Below are 20,764 nucleotides of genomic sequence, written 5' to 3'. Positions count from 1 at the left end.
ACCTGATATATTCCCCAACAAACCTATTCAATAATTTTTCGAGTTGCTCTTTTATTTCTGAAAATTCAAGGCCAAGTTCCAACACCAGCTGAAGATATTATTACCTCTATTTATTAACGGGGATAGAATATTGGAAAAGTGAAAAAGGAAAAGTGAAGCCACCATTAACAACAACCTGTTTAATATGAGCTGATACCACACAAAATGGAATTTTGCACATAAGAGACCATTTTTTCTTTCTTGGCATTCAGATTTTTTTTCCTTTCCTGTTTTTTTATTGCGGGGGGTAGGGACAGTCCAATTTTAAAATTTTAAGATACGTTAATATGTCTCGCGCAAATACTCCAGCCAAAAACATATGTCTAAATGGAGTTGAATACACATTGTTTTTTATAAACAAACAATAAATGCCCATATTTCGATAGCAAACATACATTTTCTTAATACAGTTATAAATATTTTTAATGCTGAATTCACATTTGTTAAGCGTGCACACATACATTTTCTTAATACAGTTATAAATATTTTTAATGCTGAATTCGCATTTGTTAAGTGTGCAATGTCTAGACTCTAGAGTGTATATTTTTGAAGCAAGGATAAAAGTGTCCAAAAATTTAAAAAATGGTCAGTTTTGCAGAAAAAACAAATAAGTTCAGAATTGATTTAAAAAACATAAAAATAGAGTAGGTCATTTCTGCAAAAATTTTACAGCTGAAATTGTCCTTATGAAGTTTTTGACTGTATACAACTAAAACTCTGCCAAGCCCTAAAGATCCGATAACATTGTATGAGAGAGGGGGAGAGAGAAGTTCCTGTTATAGCTTGCTTTGGAATTATGACTCGGAAATAAACAAAATATTTCTGACAAAAACTATAGCCATTGACAGCAATATAAATTTCTTGCATGCACCAATAAACAATGACAACTTCATTGCATCTTCTGCTGCCTTTTATCCAAGAATGAAAATAATGAAATGCCTCCCTTCTATCCCCAGGACAAATACATCTAATTCCCCAAAAAACATTGATAAGAAAACAAAGTAATAATTGAGGGAAGGATCCCCATCTGCCAGCCTAAAAGCAAATGTTAGAATCTCTTATCAATGTATATGATCAATCCAAGTAAAAGAGAGTAACAATTTTTCGAAGATTCTTTGCCTCCTGGCAGGTCTCCATGAGCAATCTGCTGTCATGAAATGCAAAACAGATGACTTGCTGTACCTTTGAGAGAATGTCCATGTTGCACAGCCTGTTGTTCCAGCACCAAAGTGTTAGCAGAATATCTATTCCCTTCTAGAAAGAGACTCGAAAATATATCATTCATTCACAATGCAAAAGAATATTAGAAGGGTATCATGAACTAAGAAAATAAAGTCTTCTTTTCCCTGCATTTCCTATTATTCCTACAAATAATGACAATCCAAAAAAGTAAATGTGGTAAATGAGGGCTGAGCCACCACAAGCCATGTATAATGTAGGACAGCTTCACCATGACATAAAACTTAATGCAGCCTGATTCTTTACAGAATTGATCCAATTATTCTTCACAGCTTGAAATTATTATCAGCAATTCAGGAAAAATGATTTTTGTCTACAATTAGAGTAAAATGCAGTGCTTTTCTTTGTGTACTTGAAAGAGGGAGACAGTCAGATTTCGGCAGTATGCATGCAAGAACTGGAATACATTTTGTTCATATTATAATCTTAATGGTCATAATCCTAGAACAATAAAGGAGTTGATGCAATTTAAGTCTTTCAACAATTCGCTCATGGTGGAAGAAAGAGTCGTGATACAACAGCAATCAGGCATCCAATTTCCTAAGCAGCGTTGAAAATGGGTATGATCAGCTGATCCTATGGATCCAACAATGGGTTGAATCATTATAAAATGATCATGATGCTCTCTTCTCAACTCAGATTGTAAGAGAACAAATTGATGAAGTCACAAACTAGTAAGCACCAATACCAGTACCAAATCCCAACCCTTCTAAACCTGTAAAACTGAGCAGAAAGTTCAACTTGGGTGCAAAATTTTGTCAATTGTCAATCATTCTTCAAAATTAGTGATCGTGGATGAGAAAAGGTAAATGCAGCGCCAGTACCATACCTGCTAGCTTCAATCAATGGCAGATGATCATTCTCAGGTTTTTCAATCAGATTTTTAACCTGCAAAATGAAAACAAAGTCATTAAAAGAAAAAATCAAAAAAAGACTAGCTTTTCAAGATGCGACTGACCAAACAAACTCACTAGTATATCAAAGTCACTTTCATGAATTTACTTGTCCAGCAGAAATAATGACTAATTTCTTTCGCACTAAAAGTAGCAAAAACTATGTCTTTGAATGTATACACAAACAAGAAATTATTCAACTTGATGATCCCAGAATCATGATGCTAGATGCATTAAGGGCAACCAAGGTGGATGACATTTTAAGAAGTTTCAGATTTCAATTAGTGGTTATTCCAGCTACTTGTTTGACAAGAACTAACAATAACAAAAAGGAAATTTGGAAATATCAAAATGTTCAAACTGATTTCGTGATACAGTAGCTAGCTAAACAAGCATGTTACAACAAATTTCAGAAAATTCTGCATTGATGGTGCCCTATGCCTCCGGCCATGATATCAACAGCCACATTTTGACGGTTCCTCGTAACCATATCATCATACCACATATTCCAGGGTCTGATCTCGACAACTTCACTCATTTTTCCCCTCCATGAACATGCTTCCATGCAAAGATTTTTTGGTCCTTAATTCCTTATTATCTGTCTATCACTTGGTTAATAAAAAAAATAAAAGAATGCAGTTGGGTATTCATCTGCAAAAGATTAGTAAATAAAAAAAGAAAAGGGGCACTTTTGAAGGTTGTTGAATCATTATATTTTTCTTTTTAATTTCTGAACCAGCAGTAATCAAATAAAGAATTCACTGAAAGGACACCTGCCCACACCCTCCATACAAAGAGAAGCAACCAATTTATGGCAGTCATATATGCACTGGTTTTGCAACATTGATATCGATACTGGGTGTTTTCTCTTTATCATTTGTTTCACCAACGCCTGCTTTTCAGAATAAGAACTTGAACCCCCACTCCCCCACCCAAACATTCAATTCCACCCATGGAAATCTGTCGGTACATAGTGCATATAGAATCATAGATAGGATTTTCAATGCTCAGAGACAAATCATTGCACAACTACTGGGATGTGGAGGGGAAATACAAGCTCCTTGCTAGTACAGTCTTTTCCTTTTTCCTAATTGCAGAAAGGCTTTGCTGGAGATTCCTGAGCCTGGAGTTGGCAGTTGTGCAGTTTCTTTCTGCTTCCAAGTCTATCTTGATGTTGTACAAAACTTGAATAAATGGTTCCATCCATCAAGAAAGAAGATACTTAAACTGTCATTAATATATAAAAAAATGGTTCTTTAAAAAGGGTGTTGCACAGCAGCATGAGTCACCAAGCTTTGTGCTTAAATAGACATGATGCTTGGGCCCATATAGCTAAGTGAGGCACATAGGTAAATGCGTGCATAGACAAAAAATGCAACTTTTACCTAAGTGCTGACTTTTACAGTGGTCTGCTAGTGCTTCGGCTGTTTTAAAAGGCAGTTATATTATGCAGCAAGTCAACACTTAGGTAAAAGTCAGGCACATCCTTAAATCCGTACATAGATGTAAATTATCCTAAGGACCTAAATGAGATTAGCAAGACATTAACTACTAACATTACTTTTTTCCTAAATTTATTGAAAAATATTTATTAATCATCCAGAAGAACAAGTGTCCAATATAATTTAATGCAACAGGCAACTCTACCAAATGACAAGCAGCCAATTTTAAGCTGAAATTACAATTAACAAAAGATTTTACGGGACCTATAACTTGTAACTAAGGATTCGGAGCAGCAGTAAGAGACAAGGAGCTATGACCTCGTGGCCTAAATGGTTAGTACTCTAACCTGTCTGCCTAATACCCAACCAATTGAGGAGAAAAGGAAAAATTGTCAAATTTAACTCACTTGAGACACCTAGGTACATGCAGTTTGCTTGGCACTAGTTAGGTGGTTGGCCTGCATAAACCTGGGCAGCTAGACCTAAGCAAGTTGAACACGGGATACATTAAGCCTAGGCAGGTGCTTTCTAACTATAGGGGGTTCATTGCTTATAGGACTTTATCGACTTTCATCAATTCAAAATAGAGTAAATTACAAAAAACCCCTAAGATTAGGGGTAAATTATTCTTACATTTAATAGTTTGAAAAAACTATGCTTACTCCCAAAGGTTTATTTCTATCCAACACTTAAACCCATAACTTAACAAAACGTTTATCAAACTGTTAACCTTAAACGAGACCTAAATGCTATGTCAGAAAAAATTTCGTAAATGACCACAATAACTTTAAGTGACATAACGGCCACCCAAGGACATAAGAAAACATGTGCATCCTCCTTCCCATCCAAGGGCAATTTTGATTTTTTATATGAGGTAAAGCTTTCACTAACACCGTTAATTTGACTAGGTAAAATTGTTGGTTTACAAATAATTAAGTGTAAGTATAATAAAGATAAACCTTAAGGGGATTTTGTAATCTACTCTTTAAATTAGTATATAATGTCCAACAGGAGAACTCGCATTGCTTGATCATTATGCATTACTAGGAAACTGAAATTGGGTGGCTCCTTTTTGCCTCCCTTTACATCAAAAAAAAAAAAGGAAACCGAAACATGCTATACATGAGTAGTTCAATAGCTTAATCGTTTAAGAAATTTATTAAAATCCAGTTCATAGTCAGGCAACATTATTTTCATGACCAAAAATTGAAAAAATTCCTTTTTATTAAGAAAATTGATTGAAAACTAGAAAAGGAAATGCAACTAAAAGATAGCATACTTCACCTCTTTATTATCATGCCATGGATGATTTGGCGCAGTTGATGTGAAAGCGAGATTACAAACAACTAAAAGATAGCATACTTCACCTCTTAATTATCATGCCATGGATGATTTGGCGCGGTTGATGTGAAAGCCAGATTGCAAACAACCAATTTGGATAATTGATGGAAAAATTGATTTGAGTATCAAATATGTCAATTACCTTGCATTTTCACAGTTTAGAGATAACGTAAATAACTTCTCAATGTTGTCTATGCATATCAGATATTCACAATTACCTTGCACACTCCATCATAAATAATAAGCAATTGAACTGAAAATGGAAGAACACTTCAAGGTCACATTTGCAAAACACAATGTTATCTATTCTCAATCTTTATAAAAATTGGATTTATAATGATTAATGTTCGCTTTCTGTCTCTCAAACCATAGAGGTGTATGCAATAATTTTATAATATTCTTAAAATTGAAAAATATGAAACATAACATGTCTAAAAACAAGCAACATTCTCAATTTGGTAATGTTATAATACTCCCTAAGTTTCCTCGTAGCATAAGGTGTGTTAAACAGCTGCCATGCTTTTTATTGACCAATGGTCACAATGCAAGATGGTTGCCAACCTACTATATCTAGGCAGAAGTATTAGTTGGAAGCAATGATTGCTGAACCGAGCTATACCGGCCGGTTCAACCCAAACCGAGCCGATCCGGTCTCCGACCGGATCGGTTCTCCAATGAAAAACAGTTCCGGCCCCTAGCCCTGATTGGATGTGGTCGGAACCGGCCGAAAATTGACAAAACCGGACGGTTCCATTCGGTTCGAACCGGTACTGAACCGTACCGATCGCCAACCGGTACAGGTCTCCGTACCGATTCGACGAACCTTGATTAGAAGTGTTGGTTGATTCATATTTTTGGTGAAGTATCAAATTGTTTGCTGTCATAGGATCTCACTTTCTCTCATCTTATGGTTCCTTCTTAGGACTCGTTAGGTTCGCTAGAAAAGAAGAAGAAAAAAGTGCAGTCAATAGAAAAACAAAGAAATACCTCTTGTTTGGTTGGAATTTTCAAAAAAGAGAGATAAGAAAATAGCTTTCCCATGAAAATAAGATTTCCATGTTTTATGAAAAAGAAAAACCCATGGGAGAATAGAAAAGCCACTTCTTTGGCAATTGAAAATTGGGGTTTCCTTTTTTTCTCCAAAAGTACCCTTAAGCCATCAAAATTCATAGAAAAGACCTTTCCCTTTATTAAGGATATAAAGGTATTTTATACAACTTTCCCTGACATAAGCCATTCTAGAATGTGCCACTTTTCCATAATCAACTTAACATGCCAAAACCATTTTTTCATGCATCATATTCCTAGAAATCATCTTCTTAGAAAAAACATTCTAGTGAGACAAAATTCTTCCCACGAACTAAACGAGTCCTTAGTTCTTACTCCCTCACATCCTGCAAAGCTTCCGCTAGTTGCTGGTCGCTCCTGGACCAGGGCTCCCTGCTGCTTTTGCTATTTAAATACCCGCTATTAACATATATAATGTAACAAACTCCCTCCCCCACCATGGACGTTATAATGCTACAACATCTGTTTGTCTAAACTGTAGGTTGAGTACCTAATAACTGCATTCACGGGTGGCTGCACCAACCCCCATGCCATGTGGCATGCTAGTGGTGCAGGAAAAGTTTTGGTATTAGAGCTCGCGCTTGTAGCAATGTTCACACCCTTTGAAGCAAACTAATGCTTGTCTTCTCCAAAGTTATAACATTTCTTATATTGCTTTCAAACTAACACTTAAGCAAAAAAAATGTTTATGTATAGGAAAAAGCTAGCAGTCCAAACATGTTACCAAACTGGTTCTCAATCAACCATTGCACTGGATGCAACAGTCCATGAATGGTTCAACGAAGTGAATCCCACCAACTTATCCCACGTTGACTCGACAATCATCTCATACCATGTCAACCTAGGACCACTTTGCCAACTACCTTGGACTGAATAGAACCTTGCCGTGTCTTATATCACAATAATTTATTAAATCTTTACTATTATAATGAGAATAGGTTTGAGATGCAATGATGGCTTTTACTCAAGAACAAGCCACTGCAGGCAACAACCAACGCACAATCAGTAGCAGGTCTGATGGACCAATCCATTAAACCACACAGCACAGGGAGGAAGTCAACATTTCCACGTGTCATTGATCTCAAGGCCTTCTTCTTTCCAAATCTAGCCACTGGATAAACTCTCCATCTAAGCAATGGGCACAAGGAGATAAATCAATGGCATTTCCATGCGCCAGACAGCTGGAGAACCATCCACATCCAAGCCAAACACTCACTGCAACAAGATAATGAATGGTAGAACAGCCTCAGAAAAACTCCAGTGCCTCTTCTTGAAGCTCTTATTGGTGGGGACACCAGCCTATCTGCCATTTATTTTTGGTTTATCTGTTATGCCAGTTTTTTTTATTTGCATCCAGAAATTTTAATTTTTGAGTCCAGTTAATTTCTGTGTTAAGACAAGTTCGTATCAGGTCCAATCCAATTCAAGTCCAGTTCAAGTAATGTTGAGTCAAGTCAATGTCGGTCCAGTCTAAGTAGTATTGAGTCCTTGTCATTTAATCATTTCCTGCACCTGATTCCATCGCCCAACCGATCGGCAACAGCAAGAAGGAAGTTGCCGATTCAATGCCTTTAATTCCTGCGATGGGTTCCTAGAACAAACCGATGCCATCCCAAGCGTTTTCAGCAGATCCATATCGCCCGTTCCTCTTCCCAAAACGGCTTCATCCCAAGAAGAACGCCCAGCCAAACCGAAGGAATATTGCCACTGCCTTCCAGCATCGCATTGCATCCATCCGGTTCCCAACCAGCCGGTGTTTCCTCCTTTCCAAGGCTTCTTCGAGATCGCCTCATCCCAAGATGTTCCACGGAAGCAACCGCTGTTCCAGCCGACCAAGGGAAGATCAATCGGTTCCTTCCTTGCTGCGATTTTCTTGGAACCAGACCATCAATCGTTGCATTTTCTTTCCCGCGGAGAAGAGAAGAAGGAAGCCCGCATTTAGCGATTTTTCAGGATTATTCTCCCATCACCCGGTCAGCCATCAATGCCTTCCACCGTCCAAAGCATCGCGATTCAAGACGTCTTCAACAGGGATCCCATGGCCCCTATCCATTTAATCCAACGGTCACCAGTTTTATTTTGTCTTGTCACTTGGGTTTCCCCTGCCTATAAATAGGCCTCTTGTTATGTTTAAAGGGCAGGTATGAATGAATTAAGCAAATGAATATGAAAGTGTTTTGAGTATTTTGAAAAGAAAGAGCTGAGGCTCTCTCTCTTGCTTCCCTCCCCTTGAGTTCTTCCTTCCTCTTGAGTGAAAGCGGCTTCTCCCTGTCTTCCGCAAGTTCTTCTAGCGCAAGCAGCGCATCAACCGGCCTCTCCCCTTCTTCTGGTTTCCTCTTTCTAGCGCAGGCGGCGCACATTCTCCGGCTTCTGTTCTCCCTTCCGGATTCCTTCCCCGATCCGACGATCCGTCGTCTGGGTTATTTATCTTAGTTAGAGTTTATCCGTATCCATATTTAGTCCACAGAAATTAATCCCCCATAGTTTTGTTTCAGGTCTACCCGGAGTTCGTCGTGTGCCAAGACGAAGGGCGACCCGACCACAGCCAGGACCCATGGATCCGTCCTCCCTCTTCCAGGAATCCAATCTTCGTATCGGTGAGACCTTTCCACAATTATATTCATGAGTAGATCGTTATTGGAAATTAGTTGAGAAAACCCAAGTTTATGCTTAACCCGGTTCATATTAAAAATAGATCGAGGTGCCTTAATTTAGTGAGGATTTCTTAATCGTCACCGATCCACATTTTCTCGAATTTAAAAAAAGGAATAGAATTTTCTGAATAGCATTTCAGCATTTTGTTCCGCATCAACTTGGTATCAGAGCAAGTTTACTAGGGCACCAGTTTTAATCTTTCCGCATCCTTTCTAAGTATAGTTTATTTGGGCATCGTCATACCTTAGCAGTCTGCATTCCGCATTACATTAAGAATAGGCCTGCATCTTAGTTCACATTTCGGCAATTCATCAAGCATTCAGCCTGCTAAATTTAGCTCTGCATCATCCTCCTAGTTTCATTAATTCCCGTACCTAGTAGTGTCAAAAAAAAAAAATTAAAAAAAATTAGGACTCGTTTCTAGACCTCCGTGGGACATACGATAAAAAATTTCAGTACCGTCGGAGATCGTTTGATCCCCGAAAGAATTCCTGAAACAGGTCTGCACGTCCAGCCCTGTTCTGCAACAGCCCACGTAAACACCCCTTCGGTGTTTCATCCATTCCTGCGTCCACAAGGCTTGAAAAATTCTGAAAACCTAGGGATAGCTTACCGACTTAGTTAGAAAGTGTGGGTCTAAATTTCATTAAAATCGGAGACTGTTTGGTCCCTGAGAAAAATCTCCGAATCACCCTACACGTCACCCTGCTCCTGAATTCCAGTATACATACCACTGTTCAAACTAAATTTCCCCGTCCCTAGAAATTGCCAAAAAATCTCAAATTTGGGCAACTCTGAAACTAGACAAAAAGGGGGTATTCAACCACAAAGGGAGATTTGGAAATCAATCTCGAAGTATTTCCAAATTTTCGGTTAACTACGAGGTCCTGTTCTGAAAAAAAAAAAAATGAAATCCCCAGTTCTTTCAGCTCTTGAGGAGATCAATCACAAATTAGGCAAGTTGTGTGTTCGATTCAATTCCCTAGAAAAACATGGGGATATGAAAAATCCCTCCATAGCAAGTAACCCCAGACCCAGTCCTATGGTTGCCGCACCCAACTGTCTTCCACCAGTTAGTTCTCAAACCCGGGAGAAATGTAAGAACCATAGCACCCTGGTCAAGAAGCCTAAAGCAAGTATCTCCAAAATCAGATGCCTCAACTGCACCAGAGAAGGTCACCTTGCGAGCCAATGCCCCTCCGAACTTTTGAACCTTGGAGTAACTGAAAAAGAATACTCGGAAGAAATTTTAGAAGGTGAGGAAATTTATATAGCAGACCCAGACCTAGCTGAAGCCTATCATGAACCAAGTCCAATTAAGGAAGTTCAGCTAGAACCAAAGGTAATTAATTTGGAATGCAACCCGGCCCAACCAGAGGAAAATATAAATTGGCCGATTATCACTATCTCTAATACCTTACCTGTTCACTTCCAATCATATGAGAAAGATATAAGGTATGACGTCCCTCCTAGGAATGTTGGCGGTATAACCCTAGGAAGGCATGGGTTGCTTGATCAAGATACCACTTTCGAAAGCAAAAACATCATTCTATATCCTAAGAAAGCTAATAGAAGAGACCCTATAGGATTCAGTGGGAAAAAATACAACCCTGGACTGTACTCACTAATACCAATACCTGACTGTCCATGGAAGCGTACTCGATTTGCCAAATATGTTAAGAAAACTTTGTGGCATTTATTAGGGATAAAATGAAAATTTGCATCTGCATACCTTCCACAGAGCGATGGTCAGCAACCTAAGAGTCCAGTAGAGTAAATTTGCATTTAGAGTCATTAGAGTCAGCAATTACATTGCATGCATATCAGTCGAGTTCCTTTTTTTTTTAAAAAAAAAGTTTTTTTGAAAATTTTTTTTTTAAAGAATAGTGGATCAAATATATGAATTATGGCATCAGCTCTACCTTTTAATATTTCTAATCTGGTTATGCATAAAGGCAATAACGATACCCAGTGAGATATTGAGCCTGATCCATCTTTTAAGAGCGAACCCCACCTGAGTGTCCACGGCCAGAAATTTTGAAGAAACACGATAGCATTGAGAACAAGGTCCGCCGTACCGGTCCGGATCGGCGTACCGGTGGCCGGCCGGACCGGTACGGTACCGGTCCGGACCACTTTCTTTCCCATCAAAAAAAAAAAAAAAAACCACAGCGAGGCGCTGTGGTTCCCCCCCCCCAAAAAAAACACCGTACCGGTGCGAACCGACCGGTTCGCACCAGTACGAGGCCGGTACCAAGCGGTACCGGCCGGTACGGTCTCCGTACCGGCCGGTTCACAGAAGAAAACTGGAAATACCGGTTTTCATCTGTGTCTGGTACCGGTCAGGGACCGGACCGGTACGTACCGGCCCGTACCGGCCGGTACGGGCCGGTACGGCATTCCTTAATTGAGAATCCTGGACGAGCAGAATATTTCTACTTGGAGGAATGGATACCTGAGGTGCATGGTTCGTTGGTAAGGTCAACCTAAAATCTTGACACATGGCTAACCCGAGAAGAGCTGCATCAGTTTTTCCCTGACATTCTACCAGGTCCAAACCATATTCCATTCGACGGAGTCGAATTTTTTTCAGCCTGGGAGAATTGGTGGGGACACCAGCCTATCTGCCATTTATTTTTGGTTTATCTGTTATGCCAGTTTTTTTTATTTGCATCCAGAAATTTTAATTTTTGAGTCCAGTTAATTTTTGTGTTAAGACAAGTTCGTATCAGGTCCAATCCAATTCAAGTCCAGTTCAAGTAATGTTGAGTCAAGTCAATGTCGGTCCAGTCTAAGTAGTATTGAGTCCTTGTCATTTAATCATTTCCTGCACCTGATTCCATCGCCCAACCGATCGGCAACAGCAAGAAGGAAGTTGCCGATTCAATGCCTTTAATTCCTGCGATGGGTTCCTAGAACAAACCGATGCCATCCCAAGCCTTTTCAGCAGATCCATATCGCCCGTTCCTCTTTCCAAAACGGCTTCATCCCAAGAAGAACGCCCAGCCAAACCGAAGGAATATTGCCACTGCCTTCCAGCATCGCGTTGCATCCATCCGGTTCCCAACCAGCCGGTGTTTCCTCCTTTCCAAGGCTTCTTCGAGATCGCCTCATCCCAAGATGTTCCACGGAAGCAACCGCTGTTCCAGCCGACCAAGGGAAGATCAATCGGTTCCTTCCTTGCTGCGATTTTCTTGGAACCAGGCCATCAATCGTTGCATTTTCTTTCCCGCGGAGAAGAGAAGAAGGAAGCCTGCATTCAGCGATTTTTCAGGATTATTCTCCCATCACCCGGTCAGCCATCAATGCCTTCCACCGTCCAAAGCATCGCGATTCAAGACGTCTTCAACAGGGATCCCATGGCCCCTATCCATTTAATCCAACGGTCACCAGTTTTATTTTGTCTTGTAACTTGGGTTTCCCCTGCCTATAAATAGGCCTCTTGTTATGTTTAAAGGGCAGGTATGAATGAATTAAGCAAATGAATATGAAAGTGTTTTGAGTATTTTGAAAAGAAAGAGCTGAGGCTCTCTCTCTTGCTTCCCTCCCCTTGAGTTCTCCCTTCCTCTTGAGTGAAAGCGGCTTCTCCCTGTCTTCCGCAAGTTCTTCTAGCGCAAGCAGCGCATCAAGCGGCCTCTCCCCTTCTTCCGGTTTCCTCTTTCTAGCGCAGGCGGCGCACATTCTCCGGCTTCTGTTCTCCCGTCCGGATTCCTTCCCCGATCCGACGATCCGTCGTCTAGGTTATTTATCTTAGTTAGAGTTTATCCGTATCCATATTTAGTCCACAGAAATTAATCCCCCATAGTTTTGTTTCAGGTCTACTCGGAGTTCGTCGTGTGCGAAGACGAAGGGCGACCCGACCACAGCCAGGACCCGTGGATCCGTCCTCCCTCTTCCAGGAATCCAATCTTCTTATCGGTGAGACCTTTCCACAATTATATTCATGAGTAGATCGTTATTGGAAATTAGATGAGAAAACCCAAGTTTATGCTTAACCCGGTTCATATTAAAAATAGATCGAGGTGCCTTAATTTAGTGAGGATTTCTTAATCGTCACCGATTCACATTGTCTCGAATTTAAAAAAAGGAATAAAATTTTTTGAATAGCATTTCAGCATTTTGTTCCGCATCACTTATACCAACTCATGCCTCTACAAGCTGACTGCTTCCCTCCACAAATTATTGGAGTAAGATAATGTAGAAATGCCCCATGTAGCCCCTTGAGCATGTATATGAAGAACTGCACAGGCTTCTGCTTTGAAGCTGCAAGGAAAACAATCATTTTGGATGGGGAAAGGATCAACACTATGACTACCAAAATATATCCAAGATGAGGTCATTGTCATGGAAAGAGCAAAGAGGGGGCGCAACAACCAGAAAGGGCAGATATTCGGCCAAAAACAAATAAAAGGGGGGTTCCCTAGGCAAAGTTAGCAGGACAACAACCAGAACAACACCTTTGCCCAAAGCTTCTCTATAAATGATTTTCAGAGCGAGGTCCCAAAATCTTTGTGGGGAGACAGAGAGAGGCTAGCATTAATTGTTCAGGCACAATAGGGCAAAAATGGAATTAGGAGAATTACTTTTAAACCAATAGAGATTAAAAGCTGCAGCCAAAATGGGGACATGGATAGAAATAAATGAGTTGTTTAATTCTTTTTTTAGCCAGGCAAGGGTATTGGGAGCAATAGCTGCAAATTGATGAAAGATCAAGAACAATAAAGGCCAAAGTTGCACCATACATTGTTTCATTGAGGTACATGAGTGGAGCCAGCTTTACTACATATACAAAAGAAAATGTACAGTTACATATAAATACATTTTATAAGAAATGACAAATTATACCAACTAATTGTGACGACCAAGTCTAATGGTTGTCCTTGAAAACTACTACAAAAAGGCGCGCACACACATTAGTGAAAATAATTAAAAAATAAGAATACTAATTAAGATCATATAATAAATAAGACGTTTAAAAAAAAGGAAATGAAAAATATTGAATCCATAAAATTGATTATAAAAGAAAGAAAATGAAAAGTAACAAATTGGAGAAATGGCATAAACTAAAAAGCATCCACATTCATGATTTTTATGGTAAGTATTGATTTCTCTTTGAAATCTAATAAGGCATTAAAAATAAAAAAGGCATGGAAGGCTAAACATGGCAAGACATTGAGATAATATCAAAAGATCATCTTGAGTGAGTGGATCGGAAAGAGAGAGAAGAAAAGGGAGAAGATCTGCACACAACCTGAGCAGCTTTGTGGGGAGGGGAGGGGAAAGAGAAGGGAGAGATTGGTGACATTTTTCCTTATTCTATTAAGTATGGGGATTGTATAAGCGAAGGCCATTTTCAATAAAAAAGTTAATAGATAGAATCCTCCAAGAAAAATTCCAAGATTCACATTTCCCTTTTATATCACTGTACATGTATTATCTCTAACTCTGGAAGGTTCAGAATTTGAGAATTACAAGGAAGGTAGTTACACTTTCTCACATAATTATTCAATTGCTGTATATTGGATCACCATATGACAACGTAAATTTTTCAGGACCTCTTTCAGAATTTGAACTCATGCCGTATCCATTCTCTTCAAAAACTTCATCTAGCTCAAGCTTCAGACCTGCCCAATTATAACCTCAACATTCAAGGCACACATTCATCCCCCTTTAAGAACCAATTGTGTGCATATCTAATTAGTGATGGCTCTGGGCAACATGATGAACACACAGCCAGGTTGGGTGGTGTTATTTGAGATGACCAGTACAACTTTCATATTGCTTATGCTGAGCACTAAAAAGCTAAGGACCTGCTGGAGGCTGAGGTAAGATCTTTGCTCAAAGGTAGGCAATAGAACACTGTATTACCTCCATAATGGTGCTAACATATTGTTGATTTCTCCATGAAATCTTCAACCATGGGTAAACTCCACCTGGGAATATCCACCTTCCACCACATCTTGAACAATACCCAGCAACGCTAACTCAAGTTTAGTACATGTAACATTCATAAGGATTCCCAACACAATGAAAAGAGCAGCAGATTGGCTGACCAAAGCAGCTTGAGTTACTCTAAGGAATACCTATTATATAGATCATCAGTGCCTTCCCCTAACTCTTCGAAGTGAGTTCAGGAGGACTTCAGTAATCTTTTAAAATTCTATTAATGAGTACCTGTTGGCCACTTCTTATCGCCAAAAACAAATGCGGCTTATACCTAATCCTCCGCAAGGAAAACAAATACTAGCAAATAAGACTATAACAAAACCAAATAATGCTATAATATTATATATGGAGATTAACAAAGAAATCAAGCATATAACACCAGTGAAAGGTGAACGTACGGCACTATTCCAATGGCTATCAAAAAGGGAATGTCCGCTCCAATTAAACTTATCATATATTAGCAAAAGGAGCTTCAAAAAAGAAACCTTGCACATTTAAATCCTTCTAAATAGCCTAAAGAAATTATCAAGCCACGATGCAACAAGGCATGAAGAAACAACCTATCAGCAACAAAAGTTGTCTTCGGGACAGACCATCAATTCACAAACAAGTCAATTCATTTGTTCTAAGGCATGTACAAGGGCACTATAGAAAAATTTGTTCATAGTTTCACAATGGAAAAGGCAGAATGAATAATTTTTTTTTTTTTTTGGCTTCACAAATGGTGATTACTACTGATGACGAAGCACAATTTCACAGTGGATGTTGTTGGACCAATATAATTCCAGATCTTCTTACATAATTAGTATAACTTTACATCCAATAATTAAACACTCCAAGAGACAGCAATGAACTTTAATAGCCTATGACTATGAAGCATAACAAGCAATCAGGGCTCTACACAGACTACCTTGCTCTTTCATCTTATAGCTCTACCACCAGCTCCACAAGAGAACGATACTGAAACTACTCAGTCTCTTAATTTCCAGCCAAAATGAAGCCTTAGATAAACAAGGAGGATATTAAGGTAGAAATTAGTACACTGAAGGAAGCTTAGGCACAGCAAGAATGAACAACATATATATTTAGCTTATATAGTTATGCACACAAATGCAAGAGATTACCCTTAAGGATACCTAAGAAACCAAAATAAGAGCTGTTAAATAGCTTTAAAAGAAAATGTAATTACCAATAATATAACTGTCAAAGGCAACAAGTGACAAAATATAATCAGAATAGTTTCTTAAAATGAGACCAAGTGCCTTTGCTATGCATATAATCAAAACATGCCTGTATTCATCATCACATTTTAAGACTGTCACAGAAACAGCAAGAAACAGAAACCAAATGATATGACTTATACATAACCAGACTTTTCAAAGTGCATGCTCCCCAGCAGATCTTGAGCCAAAGGAACAAGACATATGCAGCTCCCTTTTACATATATGTCATTCAAAATTGGAACAGGTAAAAAAAACTTTAGTCTTACTTTAGACAATAATTCCTGGCTCTCTGATGGTTGCATTTTTAGGCTTTGGGGCAAGATTACAGTAAGCAACTCTGGCTTCTCCGCTCTTAGAGCACCTCTGATAACAGCTGCATTAGTCCCAGATGCTCCTGAAGTAAAAATTTGATTTTTCTGCAGTGACATGAACACGTTCTAAATATTCAGAATTATGATTAAGTGAAAAAAGGACCGAAAGAATGATAGGTAGCTAGAATAGCAGCAAAGAAAAAAAATCCTACCGTTATCACCATAGCGTAACTTAGAATCTCGATAAGTTGCTGATGCATAAATCCCATATTACGTGTCCCAAAGAAACCAATCACTCTAGGTCCTTGCTGTTGAATAGCTAATAATTCCTGCAAGAATATTTGTTAGAAATCAAAATGGACTGAAACAAAACAATCCGAACCCTGTCTGTGTGTATTGTACATTGCTATCTATGTGTAGGGATAATTAATGTATGTGCATAGAGGCATAAGCTAAAAAGTTGAACTACTATTTTTACTGTTTTGATAATGTGTACAGGAAGGCAGACAACTGATCTGCAAGTTCATAAGAATGAGATGAGTAAAGATTGAAAGAACCTAAGTTGTAATATCAAATCTCCAGGCTACGGATATCATTCTTAAATATTAACAAACTGCTGAAATTATAAGTTAACAAGCATGATACAAAGAATACTCGAGATGGATGCATATACTTTTGTTTTACTTACAATATTAACCATCTTCCTTTCTGTGATGAGTAATCAAAGTTTAAATCCATGATATAATGTTTAGAATATGCTTGCTTACAATCTAAGCTATGAGTAAGAAACATCATTTGTATTTAATACTGAATACGTTAGGGCAAAAAAAAATCAGCTTCTCATTTAAGAAGTACGAGGTGATTATGTCACCTTAATCTCTGAGATACATCCACAGCTTGAGATATTATGAGCAATAAACTTCAAAGAGTTTAAAGAAGTCAACTCCAGAGAATCATATAACTTTTTTTTCATTAATGCTTTTGTTATTTTCCATTGAGAGGCCTGCACAGAATTTCAAGAGGCTGGTGTTTTAGAAATATCATAGTCTATCAATTGAATAGATTAAATATTAATATCTTGGCTTTAAAGATACTTGAAGTTCATTAATTGGTTTTCGACTTTGCCAAGGCAATTCACTGCAGCCTTTCTTCGAATACAAGTTAAAATATCCCATCTAATGATTAATAATCAATTGCAATGCCAAGTCCAATGTGGATGACAAGACATCCGATGAAAATTCTCCATAAGCTGCATATACCATGATGTTAAGCCTTAGTGATGAAAACAAATACCTGCAGATAATCGATATCAGGAATCGGCTTGTACTCTGATACAACAACTGTGTTCGAGCCTTCAACAACAGACCGTGCTTGTGTAGGAACTTGGACCCCATTCTCCCCATCAGACCCAAGCAATACTGCCTCATTCCTATGTTGATTCTCCCAATTACTTCCAACCCTACTTCTTCTCATATATCCACAAAGCCACTATAGCATTACATTGAAAAAAAAAAACAGTCCCTGGTAGTAAATCATCAGTGAAAACCAAATATACCACAAGACTATAACATTAACAAAGTACACAAGAGAAGAATATACGCTTCTAGAAAAAAAAGATATCAAATGTAACAAAAATCATAGAGAACTCAGTAATTTGTTCCACCTAAATTCTGCACGTTGAAAGTCAACAGACATTTTTGGCGTGAAAAAGAGAGAAGGCCTGATCTGTGGCCCCTTGACATATTCTCCAGAAAAGTAACTTGTGTGGAACCTCAATAAAGGAGACACTGCAGTATTCACATTAGACAAAAAGGCTAAAAATGAAGACTTGAATCAAACAGTGTTTCGTATCATGTGTAAGGCATAACTAACAGTCAAAACATAGAAACCTTTTCCGACCTATACAAAGTCGAGTAGTCGACTAAAAGCTACAAATGGTTTTTGTAGAAAATACTTAAAATACTTAATTATTACCTTTTTACAAGGATGTCATTACTTAACTTGTTTTTTCTTCAATACTTTTTTTAGTTCATATGTAATTCTATGATGACACAACTGTAAAGCTTGAAAATTAGAGCTAAGGTCTGAGATGTCCATCGACTGGTTACAAGTGTTAATGACAGGCATAAACATGCAATGCCTACAAATTTAAATCACAAAACAAAATTCACAAAGCAATACTTTCCCGATGCATGGGTGGTACATATTCAGTCTCTACAAGTGGAAAAAGTAAAGATTAATGTCAAAGTTCATTGTCATGGAAGAATAAGCAAGAAATCAAACTACAACATGTTATACATACAAAAAGAGTGCCACATTTGAAATTCCACACGTTGTATTTCTAATTTTGACAAGGCAAACTAATAAAACCAATCATATTTTACTATGCATAATGGGAGAGCCTTTGTGTCAGGACAAACAATGTGGCATGTATTCTTTCTTCTTTTTTTTTCAGTTCCCCCCTCTCAGAGAATCAACCCAGCAGTACTTTTGAAGGGACTCAAGGGGTGATACTTTAAATATAATGCCAAGAAAGAGAGAAGCAAGCATGACTTCATCTCCAGTCAGTAATTACGAAAGGAAGACTAGAGAAGTATATCAACAAAAAGAGTAAGTATATTTATCACTTCATAATTATAGCTCAAATGCTTTTTTGAATACACGTGCATCATACTTGAAACAATAAATGATAATTGATGGAATCACAGGTTTCCATCAAACACACCCGCTTGAAAAGGCCATTTGCATCGAACTTGCCCAACACTAGCATGATCGAAAAGAAAGCTTTATGGAACTACAAATTTCATGTTGAGATTAGCATATCACCTTTAGTGAATTTACCTTTCTAATGATTCTAAGCATACCACCCAAGATAAACAACATCAAAATTGGATCAGTTGATGCTACAAGACCCAATAAAAGATACTAAATATGCATTCATTTTTCCAATATTTAAAAATGGCGTGTTGTATCGGAAATTTATCTTGAAGTACCAAGACCTTTTCAGCATTTGTATGCACAAATAAGGCCTGTTAGAACACTGCATTTCTAGTCTCCTCAAAAAAAATTTTACCCGATATCTTCTATTTCTACTTCGTATGACCTATTAATGATTCCCAAGATGCAAACTTTTTATTACCAACATGAGGCTAAGTCCATACCATATGCAACGAATCGAACCGCCAAATATTACATTAAGACTCACGAGATACCTCAGAATAGAAAGAAGAATGCAAAACCCTAGACTTAAAAGACACGCAAACGAATTGGCTATTTGAAAATGCTGAACCTAAAACAAATATCTGAGTGCAAACATTTGATATTAGAAATTTATCTTTAATTGTCAAAATACTTCAGGCATCTGCATGCATAGATAAGCCCCACTATAACATTATATCCCCACTCCCCTCAAGAGAATTTTAGCTGATACCTTCTATCTCCACTCTTTCTCACCAATTCTGCACAGGAATTGCCGTACGATCTCCAAGACACGACACATTTTTTTCTTACGAACATAAATCTAATCCCCCAAAGGGCCTACCAATATGAACTCCCAAATATTGCGCTAAAATTCACGAGATGGCTCGGAAAGAGAAAAGATTCCAGAATTCTAAAACACTAAAAAAAGAATTCAAAAAAATCAAAACTTGTCTAATAGAAACAACCATAAACGCGAAGCACACTTCCTACAACAACCACATGGAAAGATAGGGGTTTAAAAAAAACTATCTGGAGAGAGGGCAATAACTTTCAACAGAAACAGGGTTAAACATTCCTCCTTTAGAAAAAAGAAACATAGAGAAAGAAGAGAGTGTTACAGTGGGCCTCGAATTGATGGGTCTCTTGGCTCCACGCCATCCCCTACGGAAGGAAGAAGGCTCGAGGGAGGAGCAAGGAAAGCTAGGGTTTTGCAGGGCAAAGCAATGGCCGAGGGAGAGAGAAAGCGCCGGGTTTGGAGGCCGCAGGAGAAGCCCCAGGTGAGGAGAAGAGCCCATCCCTTCTCCCCCGACTTTTATTATTTCTACTCTCCTCGGCAACTTCGTTTCTCCTCCCTTTCTTTCTCAAAGTAAGAATATATATATATATATATATATAGAGAGAGAGAGAGAGAGAGAGAGAGAGAGAGAGAGAGAGAGGACGCTCCTAGTTTTGTCCGCTTGCTAGCTGGAGAGTGGCTTCTCTCATGCAGTGTTCTCTGCTTTGGCCTTGGTGATGTCAGAGAGTTATGAAACCTTTGCAATTTACAAAGGATATTTTTTGGATTCAAAAGAAGGCAAGAAAGGAAGAAAGGTGTTCACTTTTCCCCTCACCTTTCTGGCTGGCATGTGAGTTGGGAGCTTACAGTCCAAATCCAAGTACATTGTAAGATGCTTAGGTTGAGGGTTGGGCTTAGGTTTTCAGCACAGTGCCATAGATGCTATTATATTAATCACTTCCATATTTGAGGGCAAAATTGCCGAGCCAAACCGAGCAGCTCGAGCTCAACTTGCCGTAACAAAATGACAATCGAGCCTAAGTCGGGCTGATAGAGTATGTTCAAGCTTGATTCATTTATCATCTATCGTTCGAACCGGGTTTGAACGGGTTTTTTCATGAATTGACTCATA

At 38.5% G+C, this 20,764-nt stretch overlaps 1 protein-coding gene across 7 annotated transcripts; it reads right to left on the bottom strand.

Moving 5' to 3' along the window:
• Positions 1-858: 858 nt before the first annotated feature.
• On the bottom strand, positions 859-20,235 carry LOC103715249 (uncharacterized). Of its 7 annotated transcripts, none has more exons than XM_008802830.5 (7): positions 19,976-20,235; positions 17,451-17,645; positions 16,370-16,486; positions 16,113-16,262; positions 4,981-5,096; positions 2,108-2,166; positions 859-1,249 (listed from the first exon to the last, which is right to left on the bottom strand). In XM_008802830.5, exons 1-6 carry the CDS (start codon positions 20,150-20,152, stop codon positions 2,154-2,156), a joined length of 768 nt encoding a protein of 255 aa, XP_008801052.1. In that variant the 5' UTR covers positions 20,153-20,235; the 3' UTR covers positions 859-1,249; positions 2,108-2,153. The 7 variants fall into 7 exon arrangements, with proteins under 7 accessions (XP_008801052.1, XP_008801059.1, XP_088576353.1 ...); XM_008802837.5 differs by lacking the exon at positions 4,981-5,096 and adding an exon at positions 17,821-17,944 and having other exon boundaries at positions 19,976-20,222; XM_088720227.1 differs by lacking the exon at positions 4,981-5,096 and adding an exon at positions 17,821-17,944 and having other exon boundaries at positions 17,451-17,678; positions 19,976-20,116.
• Positions 20,236-20,764: the final 529 nt, after the last annotated feature.

This window comes from Phoenix dactylifera, chromosome 4 (genome assembly GCF_051530095.1).
Source record: "Phoenix dactylifera cultivar Ajwa chromosome 4, Ajwa_hap1_PhDact_Kaust_v1.1, whole genome shotgun sequence".
NCBI lineage: Eukaryota > Viridiplantae > Streptophyta > Magnoliopsida > Arecales > Arecaceae > Phoenix > Phoenix dactylifera.
Note: the sequence above shows the minus strand (reverse complement) of the source record. Positions and strands in the feature narration are given on the sequence as shown.